The sequence below is a fragment of the Rhinolophus sinicus genome, chromosome 13, assembly GCF_057876585.1.
Source record: "Rhinolophus sinicus isolate RSI-liver-muscle chromosome 13, RSI-T2T, whole genome shotgun sequence".
NCBI classification, from domain to species: Eukaryota; Metazoa; Chordata; class Mammalia; order Chiroptera; family Rhinolophidae; genus Rhinolophus; species Rhinolophus sinicus.
In genome coordinates, this window is record NC_142513.1 from 22,252,993 (window position 1) to 22,274,459 (window position 21,467).

General features: G+C 47.4%; 1 protein-coding gene across 4 annotated transcripts in view; it reads right to left on the bottom strand.

Moving 5' to 3' along the window:
- Positions 1-21,467, bottom strand: part of TM9SF4 (transmembrane 9 superfamily member 4) — a 47,715-nt gene that overhangs the window by 9,312 nt on the left and 16,936 nt on the right. The window contains exons 2-13 of one of the 4 annotated variants that reach the window (XM_019748500.3): positions 18,119-18,232; positions 13,290-13,389; positions 9,057-9,225; positions 8,831-8,960; positions 7,956-8,079; positions 6,593-6,711; positions 6,385-6,496; positions 4,946-5,016; positions 3,252-3,384; positions 2,125-2,206; positions 1,955-2,030; positions 141-224 (exon numbers count right to left, since the gene is read on the bottom strand). In XM_019748500.3, the coding sequence (XP_019604059.1) occupies positions 141-224; positions 1,955-2,030; positions 2,125-2,206; positions 3,252-3,384; positions 4,946-5,016; positions 6,385-6,496; positions 6,593-6,711; positions 7,956-8,079; positions 8,831-8,960; positions 9,057-9,225; positions 13,290-13,389; positions 18,119-18,232 (1,314 nt within the window). The remainder of the gene's footprint in view (positions 1-140; positions 225-1,954; positions 2,031-2,124; positions 2,207-3,251; positions 3,385-4,945; positions 5,017-6,384; positions 6,497-6,592; positions 6,712-7,955; positions 8,080-8,830; positions 8,961-9,056; positions 9,226-13,289; positions 13,390-18,118; positions 18,233-21,467) is intronic. The other 3 variants (XM_019748501.3, XM_074317196.2, XM_074317197.2) reach the window with 3 other exon arrangements.

Sequence of the window (21,467 nt, forward strand, 5' to 3'; positions counted from 1 at the left end):
GGGAAACCCCAGCTAGCCCTCAGCCCTTAGGGCTTGGAACAAAACTTGGGGACTCAGAAAAGGGAAGGGAATGGCAGGAAGTGACCTGCAGGAGTGGGGCTGAGCACAGCTGGCCCTCTCTCACTGGGGAGGCTGCTTACCGCTCCTGATGAGTGCTTTCCCCAGATGAAGCAATTCAGTACAAAGCAGATGCCGAAAACCACGCCAGGGTACAACGTCGCTGTCTGGAAGCAAGAGAAGCCGGGTTGGGGAGCTGCATCTAGGGAGCTCCCACCACTCTCAGTGGAGCCCCCAGACTAGAAGTTCTCAACCCCTCCTTGTTCTCCAGGACCCAGCTGAAGGATCATTCCCCCCAGAAAGCATTCCCTGACCCCCAGACTAGGCAGGCCCCCTGTTCTCTAGCCTCTGAGATCCCTGAACTGCCCCTTCCTTCCTTCCCAGGCAGAGCACCAGGCCTCTGGTTGAGCCTCTTACCGCTTGGCTGCCTGAGAGTCCAGGAGGGCCACTGACCACAATGCCTGATGCCCTCTGCAATCTGCCATTCAACCTCAGCTGCTAGTGTCACCTTTGGTCCACAGCCCTCCAACCCACTAACCGGTCACCACTCCAGCATGTCCCTGTCCCCGGGCCTTTATGTAGGTAGTCAACACCTCAGGGTCTCGGCCTCCTGCGTGCTAATGTTGTACCAAGGGCTTTTCACGCTCAGTCTCTTTCCACCCACACAACCAGGGGCAGCTCAAAAGTCATTTCCTCCCTTCCTGCTTTACTCTGCCGTGTAGCAGCAAGTCCTCGTTTGCCTTCCTGGCTGAAATGTATGGACTACACACTGTGCTAGATCCCAGGGGTAAGAACAGGAAAAAAGTTCCAGGGAGGAAGACAGACCCCTAAAGGGGGAAGACCATACACGGCACACCTTGTAGGCACAAGGCACTGCCCAGGCTCCTCTGGGCACCAAAGAGGACACAAAATGGGGGAGGGGGGCTCCTGGGCTAGTAAGACTTAAAGGATGAGGCAAGGAGAGTGCGGGGGTGGCGTGCCCAGGCTGAGAGGATGGCAGAGGCTGGAGGAGAGAAGAAGGGTTGAATGCCCACACTGCTGCGAGCTGTAGTAAACGCCCACCTGTGGAGGGAGGCAGAGCACCAGGGAAGGGTCAGAATCTTGCAGGGAGGCAAGGGGGGCCTAGGACAGTCAAGGGTCCAGGTGAGAGGCAAAGATGCCTAAACCTGGGCAAGAGTCCTGGGAATGGAGATGGGAGGAAATTCATGGACTATTGGCAGGAACACCCTCAACACTTGGTATCTGAGAGGAGGTGGGGCATGAGGGAGTAGAAGGAGCACAGGAAGCTACCCAGGAGTCTGGTTTGGGGGCCGCCAGATACAAGGAGTGGCTTTTGGTATGGGACTGGCTGAGGGGGATCCTGGAGGGTATCTGGTGGGAGACTTCACCCGGGGAGGAGAAGGTGGGTTTTACACCTCTAGAGAGTGCACACAGTTGCGTGAGAAAAATGCTTATGTGTCAAGAATTCTGGAACCTTTTTTGATCCTTCCAAAATAATCACCATCACTGCTCTTCCATACTAAGGGCTTACTATATGCCAAGGGTGTGGCAGCCAGAACTGAAACAGTCTGAGCTCCCCACCCCCAAGGCTTTCAATAGCTGTGAGAAGAGAATTCAGAATAATAAATCCTGTTATTCTGAATCCATTTCTTCTCTTGCTTGACACATCAGACAATGTAGGCTAAAAATCCCCTAAACTCAATCCCCTCATTTTATAGATGTGGCAAGCAGGGCCCTAAGAGGTGCCACCGCAGCTGTGGGTACGTGCCCAGCATCCCTGACCCTGGGGTGTGCCCCTCCCGCAAGCCCCCCCAGGGCCTGCCTACTGCCCCTGAGGAGCCCAGGAAGAAGCTTCTCAGCGCCCCACCCCCACCGGGAGGAGGTTGAGGACACTTACACAGAAGGCGCCTTTCTTCCACCGATGGCCTTTCAGAGTGCGGTACAGACGGCCAGCGGAAAATCCACCAAACACCCTGTGGGGAACGGCAGGGATCCACACCAAGGGGCCTGTTAGCTGGAGCACAGGGGGCCTGTGCCAGCCCCTGGAGCCCACGCAGACACACTTACCCCATGAACATGAAGAGGAAGCAGGCCGTGGTCATGAGAGCTCCCCGGCTGGAGGGCGACAGCATCCCAAGCATGGCGACAACTGGAGAAGGGAGGGAGGAGAGCGTCACAGGGGCTCATGGCCAGGGCCCTCGCCCCCATCCCAGGTCGGCCAACAGCCCTGGGCAGCGGGCGGGATGAGGCTCCTTCTCCCTCGCAACCGCAGACTCCCTTCCACTCGACAGGAGAAGACGGGGTCTTAGCTGGCGTTCCGAGGGGCGCAGCAGCAGCTGGGCCTCGGCTGGCTGCATCTTAACTGCAGGTCCCAGCCCACGGAGCACTGGTAGCCGACCAGACACTGCGCGGAGAGCACTATGAACGCCAGCTCACGGAATCTGCCTCATCAACCCTGCGAGGTGGAGGTTAGTTTCCCCATTTCTTAGGTAGCGAAACTGAGGCTCAGAGGTTAAGTGACTTGTCCAAGGTGACAAAGCTTGGAGGCTGAGATGAAGCTGGGATACAAATTTAGGCAGACTGGTTGCTAAGAGTTTGGATCTTAAAAGTTCACATCATAAGAAAAATAAAATTGCAGCTATTAATATGTGAGGTGATGGACGTTAACTAAACTTGTGATCATGTCACAATATATACACACATCAAATTATGTTGTACACCTTAAATACAATGTTGTGTATCAATTAAAAGATGGTTGAAATGGTAAAAAAAAAAAAAAAAAATTAGGCAGATTGACTTTAGAACTGCCTGTAACTACTGCATATTAGTTTTGATTTTTTGGGGGGTGGGTTGGGGAGTGTTTACATTGATCTGATTCCAGTCCTAATACTGGTGCTGACTTGGATGAGTCACTTAATGCCTGACTGCAAAGGAGGCCAACTTCCCAGCACTGATGCGTGGCTTCACTGATGGAGTGGACGTGCGGCTACGTACAGTGCTAGAAAGCTCCGAGGAGGATCAAATCTTCAGGGCCTGGGGTCAAGAGGACCCAGCCCTTCTGTGGGGATGGACGGCTCCGTGTGGCCCAGGGATACTGACGTATGCCCCCTTCTTTAGGGAGGGAAGCCCACCCTTCTGAGGCCCGGGCTGTCCTGGTGACAGCGCCCCACACCTGGCCCGCCGGGCCCACTCACAGATGACGATGAGGATCATACAGAAGAGCTGAATGCCTGAGCCCAGCAGGGAGCTGAGGATCATGGGGTACTGGGGGGGCCTGAAGACATCACCATGCACCAGCTTCCACCCAGACTCTTCCATGGTGTCTTCCTGCAACAAAGGGCCATAAAGTGAGACTGCTTCTTCGGCTCTGGAGAAGGTAGCTCCTGTAGGGACCATCCCCAAGGACCCACTCTGACTAGGGCTGAAAGGCCCTCAGGTGTGTCAACTAGCTCCACTCTGACACAGGAGTGTAAGTGACAAGACAAAGTGCTTCCCTGACAACTGTCACATGGGACAAGGAGGGCACAAACATGAGACTTACAGCTACACAAAGGGAAAATCTCTTCCCCAAATTCCACAAATCTAATGCATGGAAAAATAATGCAAACATTAACATACAAAAATGTTAACTGTGATAGTTTTTGGGCTGTGAGACTTAGAAGCAATTTATTTTTATAATGATTAGAAAAGTAATATGTGCTCTTACTTGTATAATAAAAAAAGTAAAAAAATTTTTGGTGTATGGTATGATATTCAAATGAACAAAAAGTGATAAATGTTTACTGTAGAAAAATTTTTAAAAATCTAGAAAGACTGAACAACAAAAGATACAAAACTCATAAACACTCAAAGATTAAAAAACCCCAAAAAGATCTGAAAATGATTTATACACTTAATACCACTGTTTTGATGTATTTCCTTTAGTACTTTATGTATGTATATTATATAATTTCTAAACAATGAAATTGGGATCATACTATATTTTCTGCATACTTATAATTTTCAGTTGATGTTTGATCATGAACATTTCCTCATGCCAATAAATATTCTTTGCAATTACCATTTTAATGTCTGTATACTTTTTCATTGTACAGCTATACCATAATATAACCAATCCATCATTATGGAATATTAGGCTATATCCAGTTTACTTAAATTATAAATAAAGCTGCAATAAATATTTCTAGACCAAGTCTTCGTGTTTTTGATGCTTTCCTTAGGGAAATTCTAGAATTACTGGATCAGAACAGGTTAACTATTTTACAATATGTACTGTATGATATGTACTGCCAATTAATTACTTTTCAGGAAATACCAATTTACACTGGCATGGGTGGCACAGGAAGGGGCTTACCTCATGTTAACCTTGCTAACAATCAGTACTATATGAAAAAAATCTGTTCATTTGAAGGTCCAAAACTGTCTTCTCATGATTGTCTGAATCTGCAATTTTGGGGGTTATCCCTAAAGTAAAAGCAGTTTTTTTACATGTTTACTAGTCATGCATAGTTTTTCATCTGTAAATTTTTTGTTCATTATCACATTACAGATTTTTAAAAAACATTTTATACCAATTATTTTATCATCTTTTTTGAAGTGTGTTGCAAATGTTGCTTTGCCATTTCACTTTTCATTTATATATTCTGACATACAGGACAGTTTTTAAATTTTTAATGTTAAATTCATCAAGTTTTCTTTCTGTGATTTCTTTCACTGCTTTTATGCTTAGGAAAGAGAAAGGCTCTCCCCATCATTTTGGGTCATAAACTTTTTTCCCCCATTTTCAGTATTGTGAGGTTTCCTCTATAAATGATGACATACACACAAGCCCTACAGCCGCACTGCCCTTCCTCTCCCAGACCACCCCGCCCTCGCCAAGACCTCGTACAATGTCATCCTCTTTGTTGTAGTTGGCAATGTCCTTCCGGAGGGTCCGAATGATAATCATACTCAGGATACCTGAAACACACAGGAGAGGAAGGGTCATCAGCACTGCCAAACAAGTCTTCTGTGGTGTTTTGCTAAGTGACAGCTGGCATGTGTGGCTTCCTCCAGTGAGAACTGGCTATGCAGCCACCTCAGGTCCTCTTCTGGGCAGAGCTGCACCCCAGTTACTTGAGGAGGGGCACACAGAGGGCACACAGGGGCACTCCAGGCAGGGGGAGGAAAAAGCTGCTGGGATGGGTGTAGGCAGCCATAGGCCATTGCTTTTTATTCCAGGGAGAATGGCACCCCAGCTGCTCCATGGCTTGGTCCTACCAGCTTCTCAGCTTCTCTAGCCTTATCTCTTCCCCGGCTCCCCTCCCACTCACCCCTGGTTCTTTGCTGCTTCTCTTATCAGTTGACGGCCGCATCTCTCTCACCTCCCTGCCATTACCCAGGCTATTCCCTTTGCCCGGAATGCCCCATTCTGCCCTGACTGACTCCTACACACGTTTCAAGTGTCACTATGGGCATCTTTGCCTTTCAACACCCCAAACAGTGCAGAGGCCCCCCGCCCCGTACTTCCATAGCCCCCTGTTTACCTCTTCAGGCAGCATAGTATACTGGTTAAGATAATGGGTTGTATGACCTCCACCTAACTTAACGTTTTCAGGCTTAGCTCATGGAACTTCAGGAACTGAGGTGCTTGTAAAGTGCTTATTAGCACAGCAGCTGGGCCCTGGGTTAAATGTTTAATCAACAGTAGCCAGCATTATCCTTCCTTCTCATATGATATTGAAACCAGCAGTTTCTTTCTACCTCTGCCCACCGCCCTGTCCCCTCCTCACCACCCTCTCGCTATCCGGTTTCTCACCAGGCTTGTCCCACTGCAGGGCCGTGGCCCTTGCTGGACCACTTTTTCCCTGGGCCTCGGAATGGTGTGGCTCCTCCTATTTTAGACAGGTCTTCTAAAGCCTTCACCCTTTCCTCAAAGGCTGTGTATTTGGTCACCTCGTTTATCTGCTTCATAGCACTGATCACTCCACTACTGTCTCTCTCTCACCACCAGAATATAGGCTCTGTGAGGGCGGAGACCGGGCTGGGTTTGCTCGCCACCATATCTCGTTGTGACACGGTGCCTGCACAGAATGCATGACAACAAAGTCTTGCTGACAGAACATGCGCATGAGGAGATGTATCCGTCTCCTCTAGGGAGCTCTCCAGTGTAGAGACCAAATCTTGTTCACCTTTGTATGCCTGACACCCAGCACAGAGACCTGCACCTGTTTTTGGCCCAAGCTTGGCCCCGAGAACACCCTAGAAGTCCCCCTTAAGTGATGTGATGCCGCAGCCCCTTACCCTCACCCCCCGTCCTCTCCACCCTACAATCCACAGACCACTCACCTGACAGGAAGAAGACCACCACGACCGAGTTAATGATGGAAAACCAGTGGATCTGCACGTCACTCATGGTCAGGTAAGTGTCCCAGCGAGAGGCCCATTTGATGTCACTCTCCTGATGGGGGGAGGAGCACTTAGAGTCAGGCTTCTGCTGGACAACGCCTGCCCAGACCAGGACCTCCTCCCGTCGTGAGCGTCAGCCCCTTCTCACCTCCCAATGTACAGAGTAGGTGAAATACAGCTGATTCTCCTTGGTGGGGTCAATTTCTTGGGGCGAGGAGTTGGTACCCTCAGGCAGGGTGCACGAACTCTTCTCATCTGCTTTGAGGTCTGTGAAAGACAGAGACTCAGTCTGTTCCTGTCGGGGCCAGTGTCACTATCCAAAGGCTGTTCTGCGGGGTGCCCTCAGAAGCTGCCTGAGGGGGCGGCATGCTGATTGGAGGCCTGGAGAAGAGCTGGCAAGAATAGTTTTAAAATTGCACTCCCGAGTGCTTACCTTCCAAAGGGCCCTAGGGGCTACAGAGAGGTGTGTGTGTGGGGAGGGGTGTGAATCCTTCATTTAATCGATCAATCTTCCTTCACTCAATTCAAACATTCACTTACTCATTCAGTCAGTCCCATTCAGTGGGCAAAACAACATGGATTCATTCTGTCATGTTTATTCGTGTAGTCTCCCAAGTTCTGGCACTTTAGTAAGTCACTCACTCAGGTGTTTTCTTCATTCATTTACTCATTTTGTTCACCCTGTTATCTATTTATTCAACCAACAAACATACCATATGCACTTACTATGTGCCAGGTACTGTGTTGGAGATAAAATGGTGAGAAAAGGAGACAGAGTCTCTGACCTCAAAGAGCCAGCGGGGGAGAGATGACGTCAAAATTGTCACATAATAAGCATAAAGCTGTGCTCGTGACACTCACGGGAGAAGCAGTGGGCGCTGTGACAGAACAGGATGTTCTATATGAGACTTCCATGTACAATTTTGTTTGAAAATTAGATTCCAGAGCTTAAAAACAAACCAAACCAACAACAACAACAACCCCCAGAAACCTACCACCACTGTGGACCAAAGGCCAGGCCTCCTAGGTTAAAGCTCGCCCTGTGGGAAGCAAGTGCTGACAGGGGAGGTGAAACTGGCCCAGGTCTCTCACCCTGGGCTGATTTTAGTCTATGCCAATCACTCACATGGAAGAAGAGAAACGGACACCGGCTGCCAAAGGCTCTGTCTGTACACTGCCCCTTGTTCTTCCACCCAGGGGGAGCGGCTGGTTCTTATATGAGGCCCAGCCCAGCCCCAAGTTGCTGTTTGGTCTCAGCCAAGTCACCAAGCTCTTTGAGCCTCTGGTTACTCATCTATCAGAGGTGATAAGGTTGCCCAGCCAGGACACAACAGATGTCAGCTCTCCCTTTCCCCCACCTTCTCCAACGGGAATGCAGTGACCCTACCTTAGGTGGACCCGTGTCCCACACCAGGGCCCATCAGCCATTTCAGGAAACAGCGTGAGGAGACCCCGGCTGTGCAAGCCCAGGACCCCCAGCCCTGTCCCGCTGGCCGCACCTCCCCACTCACCCTCCAGCCTGATGCTCTGGGGAATCACCTCGAAGCGGACGACACGGTATGTGTGCTCCTGGTCTTCTTCCACGTCCTCCCGGTGGTAATAAAGGATGAACGAGAGGTGATTGTGCAGGTAGATCTAAAACACAGCAACAGAGAGAACAAAATAACTTGTCGCTAAGAAACTACCCGGAAATCACGCAGGGAGACCACCCTAAGTATGAGGTCCCGCCCTTCGTCCAACAGGCCCAGCTGCCCCAAGCTGCCAAACACTATGCTCCTAGCTCTCCCCTGGACAGAAGCCCTCCAGCACTCCCCGGGGCTTCCTGGGGAAAAGCCCCAATCCCTTAGGCTGACATTCCAGGCCTTCTGTCAGTGACTGTCACCATCTTCTCAGAGACATGCGTTCACCTGCTCTCCCCGATCCCTTGCCGGCCACCCCACTCAGCTCAAGCCTACCTGTTTTCCAAGGCACACCCCCTCCATGACAACCTGAATGAACAATGAGCTCCCTCTGAATTCCTCTGGCACTGACCTCAAGCTACTGGGACTTAAGTAAGATCCAGGGTCTTACACTGTCAGTTCTCTCCAATTACGACAGAAGCTATTTGAGGTCAGGGACTGTGCCTTAAAACAATGTTTTTGTCCTTAGATTTTTTTCTTTTTTGGGGGGAAGTTAATCTTATAAACATGGAATTTGAGTTTGCAGGGATTGTGTCTTCCACCTCCTGCGTGGCATCTGCCAGAGCCTGGCCCCGGGGCACTGAGAGGAATGTGCTCTGGCCAGCCTCACCTCTTCTGGTCTAAGCCGAGAGCTCAAACGTTTCCCCGTCTCCGCGGCCCACGTGCTTGTGGCGCCGCAGCCCTCTGAGCACAGCGAGACACCCTACCTTGTTGACATCCGTGAAGCCGAGCCGGTAGCCGTGTTCAAACTGTACATCTTTCTCCTTCTTCTTGTCATCGCCGTCACGGTTGGAGTAGAGCTCCAGCCGGGTGGCCACAGGCAGGTTGTCGGCAATGCTGGAAACCCAAGGCCCGCTCAGTCGCTCTGGACCCCCTCTCCCGTCAGCGCCCTCCCCATGTGAACAGGCTGGCAGGGAGCAGAGGGCGACTTACAGGTGGACGTAGTAGTCCTCCACGACCCGCTCAGCCACGAGCCGGCTCTGGTCCACGGTCAGGGTCACTGGCTTGTTGGACTGGCTACACAGAACCTCACACTTCTTTTCACTGTTCATGAGAACCTGGAAAGGGGTGTTGACAATCCGGTCCCCTCTCAGCACCTCTCCTGCCGTAAGAGAGACAGATGGAGCTCAGAGCTTCGGCCCTGAGGTTGCTGAGGTCAGCGGAGCCACGGAGACCCAGGGCTGACTTGCAGGGCCCTCAGCAGTTCTGCAGCCAATGCTCAACCCCGCCTGTTCGGGCTCAGCTTGCCCCTCGGACTCCCACCCATCCCCCCTCCTTCGCGTGTGTGCTCTAGCATCACCAGACTCTTCAGATCTCATCAAACGTGTCACTTCATTCCACCCCTCTGGGCCTCAGGCCATTTCCTTTACCCTGGAGTGCCATTCCTTGCCCCAGGTTCCTGGGACTGCTCACATGTCCAGCTCAGCCTTTTTGTCACCCCTGGGGAAGCCCTTTCCGACCTGTTCAGGACAGAACTCATCACTCCCTCCTCCGTGTCCCTCTGCACCGAGGCAGCATCACACACTGGTGAAGAGAGAGGGCTGCCGGCTCCGGAACACTGGCCCTGCCACTTACTCATTCAGCAGTCTCAGTAAGGCATTTAAGCACATGGAGCCTCAATTTCCTCATCTGTTAAATGGGAACAATAATAGTACCCACCTCACAGGGTTATAGTGAAAAATAAAGCACCAGGCACAGAGTAGGCAAACAATAAATACTATTTTCAGCAGCAGCATCACCTCTGCACCTTTTCTTACGTCAGTGGTCACCTTGCACAGTACTGATCTATTAAGTTCCTGCCTCCCTACCTGACTATGAGCTCTTTAAAGGCAGACATTGTTTCCTATTTATCGCTATGTCTTCAGATCCTGATTCAGGCGGGGAGGGAAGTGGGGTAAACTCCAGCACCTGCAATTTTTAGCCAAAGCATCTTTTGATTTAACGAACTGGCATACCCCTTGTATGACTGCCTCACAGTAACCTGCTGCCAGATGTCATGCTAACAGGCACCAAGCAGTTAGGGCCTGTCAACTAAACCCCGTGGTGCTTTCATTCTGAGCTACTGTGGCAATTCTACTGTGACGATGGGAAACGGGCAAGCTGAAGGAGACTGACCAAAGCCAATGGGCACAACTAATGCCTGCACACTCAACTGGTCTAACATTTGCCTACCAGTGTGGACCTACTTGGTGTAATACTCTCTGCCTAGTCACTTATTCTCTCATTCACTCATTCCCAAACACATACTGGGTACTGGCTACGTGCTGGGTGCTCTAAAGACAATGTTGAAGAGACATACTCATGGAGCTTATGGTCTAATAGGAAGACAGACTTTGATTAAATAATCAGGATAGTGAGACCATATTATATAACAAGAGGAACTTGCTCTAGACGTGGGGGAATGGGTCTAGGAAAGCGTCTCTGAGGAAGTGATGCTTGAAATGAGCTGTAAAGGAAGAGAAGCGTTAACCAGGTAAAGAGATAAGGGAAGAATATTCTAGATGGAAGGAACAGTATGTGCCAAGGTCCCTTGAGAGTGGGGGTAAACTGAGAGGCCTGCGTGTTGCAAAGCAGTGAGCAAGGGGGAGAGTGACCTGAGGTGAGCTGGTGAGCGACATCTCAGGGGGCCTGCAGGCCACACTGAAGTCTGAACTTTATCCAGAGAGTGACAAAAGCCAAGGAAGGGTTTTGAACAAAGGTAGAGGAAGACGTTGTCTGATTCTGGTTAGAGAAAGACGGCTCTGGATGTTTTGTGAAGAAAACATAGGAGATGCAAGGAACGGGCTGGGGGTGATGGCAGTGAGCCATGCAAGTGAGTGACGACGGTGGCTGGACGAGAGGGTGAGATGAGGGTGGAAATGAGTACACAGATTCAGGAGCTCCTGAGGAGGTGAAACCTGGGGACCTGGTGCTGACCGATACAAGGGATGAGTGAAGAGGGGTGCAGACTAGGACGAAGGAGGTTTCTGTAAGCAGGTTCTAGGTGGGAAAAGAGGAAGAGAAGCAAATTGAGAGTGAAGGTGTTTTTCTCAGTTTGTCAAGTTTGACTTGATAGGTCAAGTAGGCAGGCAGATATCCAGTTATAAGGCTCAGAAGAGCGGTCCGGGCTGTTGATGGAACCTGTGAGTTAGTTGTTGGTATAGAGATGGTAAGTAGCAGGGCCACAAGCTGTACCACTGTGGGGGCACCACGCAGCTGTGCAAAGAAGCAGTCCTGGCAAGTGTGGATGAGGCCAACTAGCAGAGGGGGAGGATGAAGAGGGGCCTGGATGAAGGCTTCTTCCCCCCCTTTCCTGTTTTAGAAGCTTCTTCCACACCTTTCCTGTTTTAGAAGCATCTTCCCCCCCTTTCCTGTTTTAGAAGCCTAGTAATACAGGTGCGTCTGCAAAACCCAGGGGTGGACTGGCCAGTGGAGACCAAGGCCACCAAGAAGACACCTGCACGGTCCACTGCTGAAATGATTCGGGTCATCCTCTACCATTTACAGGTAACAATACTGAAAACCAGACAGGAACAGTGACTTGCTCACCGTCCTAAGAGGAGACTGTGGCAGTGCTAACCCCCGGCTTTCCTCTACACCATGCCCTACTGTCCACTTCTCTGCAGTTCAACAAGGAGCTCACTTGAGAGGAAGAACACACAGACAGAGTAACAGGGCTCTAGTGCAGGTATCACTTCTTGATAATTACAAACGCAATGTAAACCGAGAAAGAGGACATACTGGTCTGAAACGGCTCATTTCTAACGTGGAAGAGTTCCTTTAAGTTTTTCAAGCTGGGAGCAGGTAGCCAGCCAGGCCTAATGAGCAACAGGCTATGAATGTGGACCCTGTAAGAGAGGGTCCAACACGTCTGCCACAGACGCTCCGACACACCCACCACGGGATGAGTCTCCGTCAGTGTGAGAACCACGAGCCCAGCTCGCACACAGCCCAGTCGAGCCTTTCTGGAGACGGCAGTCTGACAACAGGAAGAACCTGGCTCTGGAGTTAAAAAACTTGGGCTAATAAGGCAATTTCTCTACCTATTGGCCACGTGCCCCCGAGCAAGTCTTTGAAACCCTTGAAGCTGCTGCTCCCTCTCCTACAAAACAGGGCAATCATATTTGGTTTTGCAGAGTTACTAGAAGAATCATCTAAGATAACGTGCAGAGTGAAGTGCTTATGGGACTAAACTCTGGAGCCAGAGTTCCCGGGTCCTGCCACTTATGAGGTGAGTGACCTGGGTCAAGTGACTTCACCTCCTTGTGTCTCAATAGGAGCAGCTAACTCACAGGGCTGTTGCGGGAACGAACTCAAAGCACAGAAGTGCTTAGAGGAGTGCCGGCTCATAGGGAGGGCCCCGTATGAATGGTGACGATGACGATAATGTTGCAAGGCTTACCGTCCAACTGGATCAAGGCTGTTTCTGCTCCACTCACTAGGACACTAACACTTACTGCATGTCTACTGTGTGTCAGGCTCTGGGTCAGAGAGGACTGTAAGATATGATCCCTATGTTCACAGAGCCCCGAGGCCATGAAGGCAGGCACTACGCAAAGACAGAAGGAGAGACAATATGGCTTTTCCCTTCAGTCTGAAATTCTGCTAAATGAAGAATTATTTGAAGTAGAATAATATGGCTGCTAAGTATGGAACACTTGTGCCAGACACGGCCCTGGCAGCTTCACACATTATTTGAAGCGAGTCTTACACAGCTTAGCAAGAACTATGGTGATGTCTCCACTTTCTTCAGGGCCAGAGGGGATCACTCATTCTTTTAATTAAAGCCATGAGAGAGAAAGGTTACATAAGCCATGAGAGAGAAAGCCATGAGAGAGAAAGGTATGATACCTAGAAATCAAGGGAGAGCCGGTCTGAGCAGTAGCCAACGGCTCCAGGTCGGAAGCCTGACTATGTGAATCCCAGCTTAGCTTAGCTGCGGATTAGTAGCATAACCAGAGGCAAGTCACTTAACCTGTTAAATGGGAATGAAAACAGCAGCTACCTCTCTAGGGCTGTTATGAGGATTAAATAAATAAGCTAATACATATGTAACTATGCAGAACAGGGTCCAGCACACAGTGAGTGCTACGTAAGGGTTAACTGCTATTACCATTACGGAAAGATCTGGGTTCCCAATGGGTTCCCCTTGGGACAGGCTGACAGCAGTGAGAGAGAAGAACTTACCCAGATTCTCTGCCTTGTAGGTTATTTTGCTCGGCTGGCAGAAGGGCAGTGAGTAGTACTCATAAGGTAGCTGGGTCCGAGAGCTGGTGAGCTTCACAGCCTAGTGGGAGAAGGAAGGCCGTTCGTTATTGCTCAGTCCAGACACTAAGATGACTGCCTGTCTCAGTAATTTTCCCTGGTACCCACGTATCTTAGGTATACTTGGTACTATGATCTAAGAGGCAAATGAGGTGCAGCAGATACAACTGTAGGATACCACGTACTCCACTGGCCACAATTCGAAATTACGTCACTTTTCATCAGTTTTAGACTACATTACAGATTTAGTTTAAAATCACTACGAAATTTAAGAGGTGCTGAGAGTCTTCAACATGCTGATATCCTTTGACTCTATAATTTTGCTTCCGGGCATCTTTCCTGAGGAACTAACTCTAAATGAGGAGAAGCCTTTAGGAACAGAGATTCACTCCTCACTTATAACCACAGTGGTGTTCTGCCTCCAGGTCTCCGAGCCTCTCCTGCCTCAGGCTTTGACCTGCTGCTCCTCTCTGCCGGACTCCATGCACATCTGGCTCCTTCTCACATGTAGGTCCCAGCTGAAGTCCCCTAACCCGTGAGTCCTTCCTTAATCATCTTACATAGAAGGATTCTCCCATCATTCTCTATTTCAACGTAACACTTGTAGTTACCTTCATAGCATGTCTAATAAATGTTAATTATTTTATTTACCTGTTTTTTAAATTTATCTTCCTCAACTAAAATTTAAGATTTAAGCTTCATGAGGGCAAGAACCGTGTGTGTCTTGGTCACCTCTGTAACCCCAGTCCTATGGAGCTAGGCACATGTAATGAGCTGGTAGGTGCTCATTAAATGTTTGCTGAATGACAGAAGAGAGGAAAAATGGAAAAACAAACAAACAAACAAAAACAACTAAAAGCCCTTACCATGGGAAACTGGTCAATCAACCATGATATATTTATTAAATTGAATATTATGCAACCATTAAAAATGAAGTTTAAGAATGAAGGAAAATATCTAGGAAATGATACAAGCACACAGAATGCAGCTTGGGAAACAGTGAAAATCATAGATAACCCCAAAACCACAGATAAATCAGAACCAATCAACATGTTGCAAATAATAAAGTTAAACTTAAAGGTAACTAAAATTATCTTTGCTATTTAGGAACTAACAGCCACTCCGTATACACCATCTAGATGTAAATAATATTTAGAATCCAGGTCTACAAGCCTTACTAAAACTCGTTTTGGAATTAAAGTTTTTTCAGATTTTAAAAGGGTGGTGTGATATAATATACATTGGTTTTATAACACCCCCCATATTGGTTTTATAACACCCTCCAGGCTGGATCTGGAGTAGTACTCCATATCCAATGACTATTCATACAAGGAAATACACAAATATTGCTACTAAGTGGGATAAATAAAGTCAATAAACAGTCCCCTGTCAGTTCCGGTCAGGCCTTGCCTACAAGCTTAGGAAAAGTTTGGGTTTCAGAGCTTTTTAGATGTCACACTGAGGACCTCTATCAGCATTTCATGAATTGCTTGAGGCAAAACAGCCAAAAAGTGATTGTCTGTTGTAACAGCCTTCCTGTTATTTTGTGCTTCCTAGTATTCTCTTTCTGGACAATCCAAAAAGAATCCATATTACAAAGAGACCAAGTCCTGCCTTTATGTGCCCTCCCACTCCTCTCTTTCCACCTAAGGTATCTGTTCTCCTATGCCCAGCTTGGCAGGACTGGAAGCCAGCGCCACCCGTCCTCTCTATGCCACAAGCTTTGCTCTGGACGGGACTCTCTGTAGAGGCACTGGGAGGAAGGGTACTGTCGCGCTGAAGAGACGGGGCTCTGAACTCACTCTCAAGCTAACCAGGTGATCTTGGTCAAGTAGTTTCACCTCCCTGAGCCTCAGTTTCCTTATCTGTAAAATGTACAGTAAATCTGTAAAACATACAGTGTCTGTCCCAGAACATTCCTGGGGGGGAGGGGACGGGGGGGGAGGGGATCCTGAGCTAAGCCATGCATAAAACCTGGCATGTAAATAACCCTCGATAAATGTTATTGTAATTATTATGCCTGAAAGTTACAAGTCTGACTTCCAAGGAAGACACTCACAATAAGGCAACACACGGAATGCTGCATTTACAGTATGCCTCCCTTACTGAGGTTTCGCTTTCCGTGTTTCAATTACCCACGGTCAACTGTGGTCCGAAAACATTAAACAGAAAATTCCAGAAATTAAACAACTCATAAGTTTTAAACTGCACACCATTCTGAACCGTGTGATGAAATCTCAACACCGTCTCACTCACCCTGACCGGGATGTGAACTACCCCTTTGCTTAGCGTATCCACACTGTGTACCCTACCTGCCTGTTAGTTACCAGACCAACTGTAGGGTGTCACAGTGTTTATGTTCAAGTCACCTTCATTTTACTTAATAATGTCCCAAAGCGCAAGAGTACAGTGATGCTGGCAATTTGGCCATGCCAAAGAGGAGCCGTCAAGTATGTGTATGTGTATATAGAAAAAAAAACGTAGTATATATATAGGGGTCGGTACTATCCATGGTTTTAGGCATCCTCTGGGGGTCTTGGAATGTATCCCCACAGATAAGAATGTACCCCACAGTACTCTATACTGTGTCATTCTAAATGCAGACACCTTCTAATAGTCATTCATCAGACATGTTTATCCACCCTGCCAGGCAATGTTCTAGGAGATGGTGATACAGCAGTGAAAAGGGCAGGTAAGATCTCTGCCCTTTTGGAACTTGGTTCATGATAATTTCATTTTTTCACTAGTGTATTATTTAAATGTTTAATCTCTAAACGGGTTAACGCCCCTGGATAATCAGAAGTTGCTTGTAATTGATGCCCCAAATGTGTATGATGTGTAACAATTTGAAATTTTGCTAACACTTAAAATTTGGTGGCAAACAAAGGGACATGTACATGAGAGGATGTCATGTGGATGGCCCTTTGCGATTTGCTGGTCTTCTGCTTCTCCTTGTGAAGGCTTGATGCTCAGGGCAGAATACAAACTTTATGTTCATGCAATCTCACTGCTTTGTTTTGCACACACCTGTAAAGACGTGGTTCACATCAACATGGTAATGAAGCAAGAAATGTACATTTATTTTAGGAGCAGAACTTATTTTCATCACTTTATAAGTTTTGCTAGCCCTTTCTACAGAATCACTAAGGATATGAGGACAGACTTAAAAATTCCAACTATATATGACTCTATCTACGGGGGGCTGATGTGGTAGTCAAGAAGTGGGGGATTTCTGGAGGTGTAAGAATGGCAAATATCCTACGCTGTGAACACTGCCCAGAAAAAAAAGACTAAGAAAAACAGACCACAGTATTAAGAATGGTTGTATTTGGGTGATGGTAGAGGGGAGTCTTTTTAGATGGGAGCCCTTGTACAAGGTTACACCCCTTCTCTGGTGGCAGTCTGTATCCAGTAACTGGTCCATGGTAGGACAGAGAGCCAGTCCCCTTGCCTCAATTTGGAACAACTCTGAAGGGCCAGCCATTCGAGTTCCAGAACTTCCCAAAGGCCTCAGTTGTACCACAGCTCAACGTCTCCCTCTGCCCAGTCCCGCTTCTCTCACTCCCTCCAAGTGCCCTTGAGTGCCTGCCCAATAAATCTCCTACACCAAATCTTCACCTTAGAGTTTGTTTCCTGGGAAACCAGATCCAAAACGATACATCACCAACCCCAGCCCTGCTTGGTGCTCTGAGAATGCCACCAAGAGTTCAGTTTTAGAGACATAATCCAGGTGCCAGCCTGCCCATTGCCCCTGGTCAACCATATTTTAAGTGAATCTTTTCCACTCTCTACCCCTGCCACAGCTGACTGACCCACAGGTGGGCATCCAACCTGAAACGGTGAAGTGGACCAGTTGGAATGGCTTCTCTCTGGATTATGATTTAGGGCAATGCTTCCCAAACCTTAATCGTTCATGTACCAACTTGCCCTATCTACTTACCACTTATTCTACTATTTATTTGGATCTGACTCATTTTTTAGTAAATACATTTAAGAAGCAAACATTATGTCAGTATTAAAAATAGTAAGCCAACAATGACAGCCATGAAATCATGAGTTGAAGTACTAGCTATATTTTCTAACATACGTTAAAAGAAAATAGCTATTAAAATAAAATATATTTGTCAACCACTTAAAATCATCTCATATATCACCACTCAGATATGTAGTTCGCAGCTCGAAGATACTGAACTGGAGAATCCAGCTGGCGGCTGAAGCTAAAATTGAAAAAACAGAGGCCATAATAGACCGTGTATGCACAGACAATATAGGTTATGCGGGAAAAGCTGGTAAGATAGGAGAATGGAGCAGAGAGGGAGGCAGAGCGTCATAGAGGAAGCAGGCTGAGAGAGACAGGGACACAAAAAAAATGGAGACGAGAGAGAGGGAGAGAGAGAGGAAAACGTGTAAGAGTGAAAGTGAGAGAGAAATACAGAGACACAGAAATGCACGAAGAGCCGGAGAGAAAGAGAAACAGAGGGACAGAGAGAGAGAACACACTCACACAGGCAGAGATGCAGAGAGCCAGAGGCACAGAGAGGGAGAGAGATGAAGAGGCAGAGTTCCTGGAACTGCAGGCTCCTGAAGGCACTGTACTTTCAGCCCGTGAGCACGCAGTGAACCCTCTTTTTCCCAGGGTAACTGGCTCAGGTCTTTGTTCTCTGCAACCACAGGAGGGACATGACCCGCGGGCGAGGGTCCTCCAGCCAGAATGCCCAGCAGAGGCTCCAAAAGTCCAGGAACGCACTGACCTTGATTTCTACAGGGTCGTTCTGGTGGAAGTTGATTGGCGCCACCCCAGGGACATAGAAGGCTCTTGTTTCGTACGTGAGGGAGAGAAGGAGCAGTAACCACGGCAACCAATCCTGCTTGGAAGAAGAAAGGCTGAGGTTGGAATGAGGGAGAGAAGTGACCGTCCCTCTGGGGCAGACCACGTCCCAGCACCTCATGTCTGCTTTAACTGACCCAGTCTCGTCCCTATTGTGAGGAGCCTGAGGCCCTTCCAAGTGCTACCTCCCAAATGCCCCCACGAGTGCTACGTAACCAATTCTGCACTTCCAGAAATGAGCAATAAAATAAGAAATTGACATGGGGCAAAAGGGAAGACTAATGCAGGAGCCGCATTTCCCCACTTCTGGATCAATGTTCTTTTAACCGTTTCACATTGCATCACTCTCCTGTAGAGCTAGCAGGAAATAAAGCTCCACAGTGTTCCATTAATTCCCATTTCTCTATATAGCAACAGGCTCGCTTTGTCAGGAAGCTCCTATTACCAACCTCGTTTCTCACAAGCCTTCTTCAAAACTGTCCTGACCTCATCACCTCCCTCTCTCCTCCTCACTCAGCTCCTACTTGTGTCTCTCGACAGCAAGCCCTTCTCCACCCTTCAGGGCCATCACCTTCCACGGTCCTTCTGCCAGAGCACCCTTCCCACAGATACGTGCATGGTTCATCTCATTGTGTATTTCACGCGAATCTCTCTCCAATGTCACTTCCTCAAAGGAGCCATTACTGACTATTCTACCTAAAATATCATCCTCAGAGCTCCCATTACCCACTTCTCCATCCCTTTACTTCATTACTCTTCATGGACTTCTCTACTTGACATGTACAATATGTATTTGTTTGATTGTATGTAATCCGTCCCCCTCCACTTGAATGTAATCTCTGGGGGAGCAAGGACTGTGTCCCCAGTGCCTGGCACGGAGTGGGCACTCGGCAAACAATCTGCATGCAGGATAGTCACGTGGGAATCAAAGGCAAGAAAGACCAATCACTGGCTTCAAGAAATGTACCCATCAAAGCATGGCCTTCCCTACATTAATACTATGCTTCACCCCTCCAGGAACTAGAGGAGCTTCCTGATTCTGCCCAGTCTGAACAAGGAACTTCTGTCATCCACACACCTGGATCACCAACTCCGTCTTGTGTCTGCCTTCTCTCTCCACCCCCTTTAGTGCTGCAGCATTTCTGAGCCTCATTTCCTTTCAGCCAGACGTTGGCCGCAGCCTCCTGACCACCTTGCCTCTGCAGCCCCCCAGCCTTCAAGCTACCACCCCTCCCCCACCACACACACGCAGATCATTCTTTCTGAAACTCAATTTTTTAGGCAATCAGCATCACTCAGGGTGCTTGCCAAACATGTAGACTCATCTGTATTTTCACCAAGAGCACAAGATGAGGAAAAAATAGCTTTAAAAGTTTAAGGTTCTGAGCTCTGTACACTTTAGATACACAGCTTGGTCAAAGACTTAAAAGCAACATATTCACAGAATGTTTTTCCCCTGATTTGCTGTGAACATTTATAAGCATCTGCCAGCTGATGTTCATTACGAAATGAAATAATAGTTTGACCCCAATAAAAACAGTGAAAAATGGCTAAGAGAGCTGCAGTGTATTTGGCAATGAGAAGGTCAGCAGAATTAGGGATGAGAGGAGGAAAATCTTTAAAGGAAATGACATGACTAGAAGATAGAAAATTGCCTAATGGGGCAGGTATCTGTACAGGAAGACACTATTTTTCCCTTTTCTGTCCTTTTCCTTTTTTTTTAAATTGTAAAGTAAGTTTAGATTTACAGAAGAGTTGCAAAGATACTATGAGAGTTCCCATATACTCTTCACCCAGTTTCTTCTAATGTTAACATCTGCCATAACCATGGGTGAGTAGGCTTTTAAAAAAACAACTAGCTTTAGAAAGTTTTAAAAAAGTAAAACAGATACAGTAAATAATTCAAACAGTACAAATGGGTATACCGTGAGAAAGAAATCTTCCTCCTACGTTAGGTCCCCACAGACAATTGCTATCACCAGCTCCTTGAAATCCCTCTAGAGACAGCCTGTGCGTGCACAAATGGAAGGGTTCATTTAGTTCTATGGGCCTTGCCATGAATACGACAACAAAAAGATTTTTCACTTTCTGTGATAGACAGCCTTCTGCCTGTGGGCTGGTCACATCTGGTTTCCTCTGGATCAGAGGATTTCCTCCACTTGACTGGTCATCAGAAGATCTGGGCCCTCCCTTCCTCCCTCTTTGGAACCCACTGCTAAGCCTCATTGGTCAGTCCTTAGAATGTGTGTTTTGTGTGAGAAAAGTAAACCATGTCCTCTCTTTTCCTCTAATTCCTCTTTGTACTTGAATTCCAGTTAACTAAAATGAAAGGAAGACAAATCTTGAGTTAATGACATACACTGTCATCCAAAAGTTGTTTAAAAATAAAAACAACCCAACTCTGAAGTTTTGAAAAAAGATGCAGAAAATAGACAAGCCTCACAAAGATCCTATCAATGAATCTCAAGTCAATTTACCTTTGAGGAAGGATCAACAGATGAAAAATGGCAAATGGTAGTTCCATATGCTAGAATCTTTGAATGATATAAACTGGCAACCAAAAGCAATTTAGAAGTTCAGCTTAGAATTAATGACTGCCCCAAAATGACACTATCAGTTTTAGATATTAAAATGTCACTGCTTTGATATTCTCATATGGCTGGAGGAGTTATAAATGGGAACACTTGTGGGGGACAATCTGGCACTCTGTATCAAAAGACCATCCCAAAAGTGTACTTTTCACATTGAATTATGGTCATTTACGTATCTGCCATCTCTTCTTCAGCGGCACTAATCGTTTGTCTAGCTTTGTTGATGGGGTACTCAATAAATCCCTATCAAATTAATAAGCACCAACCGACCTCTGAGCTATGAAAATATAAAACCATCCACTCACATAACGGTTGAATACTATGGTTCTTAATCTTTGCTGTATCCCCTTGAGAATATAATTTTTTTTAAATCCTCAAATTTAAAGAGTTCTTGACATCTCCTACCTTGCCACCTGTCCAAGCACCTAGTTTAAGAATCCCAAGAATATCTATTATGCCTACACTATACCCTATCTGCATGTATAGAATAGTGGTTCTCAATGTTGATGCGTATTAGAATAACCTAGGGAGTAAATGGATTAAATTTCTAATCAAAAGGCACAGTGGTTGAATGGGATTAAAAAAAAAAAAAAAAGACCCAGAGCTCACGTTGTCTACAAGAGATTCACTTTAAAGACACACATAGGTTGAAAGTGAAGGTATAGAAAAAGATATTCCACG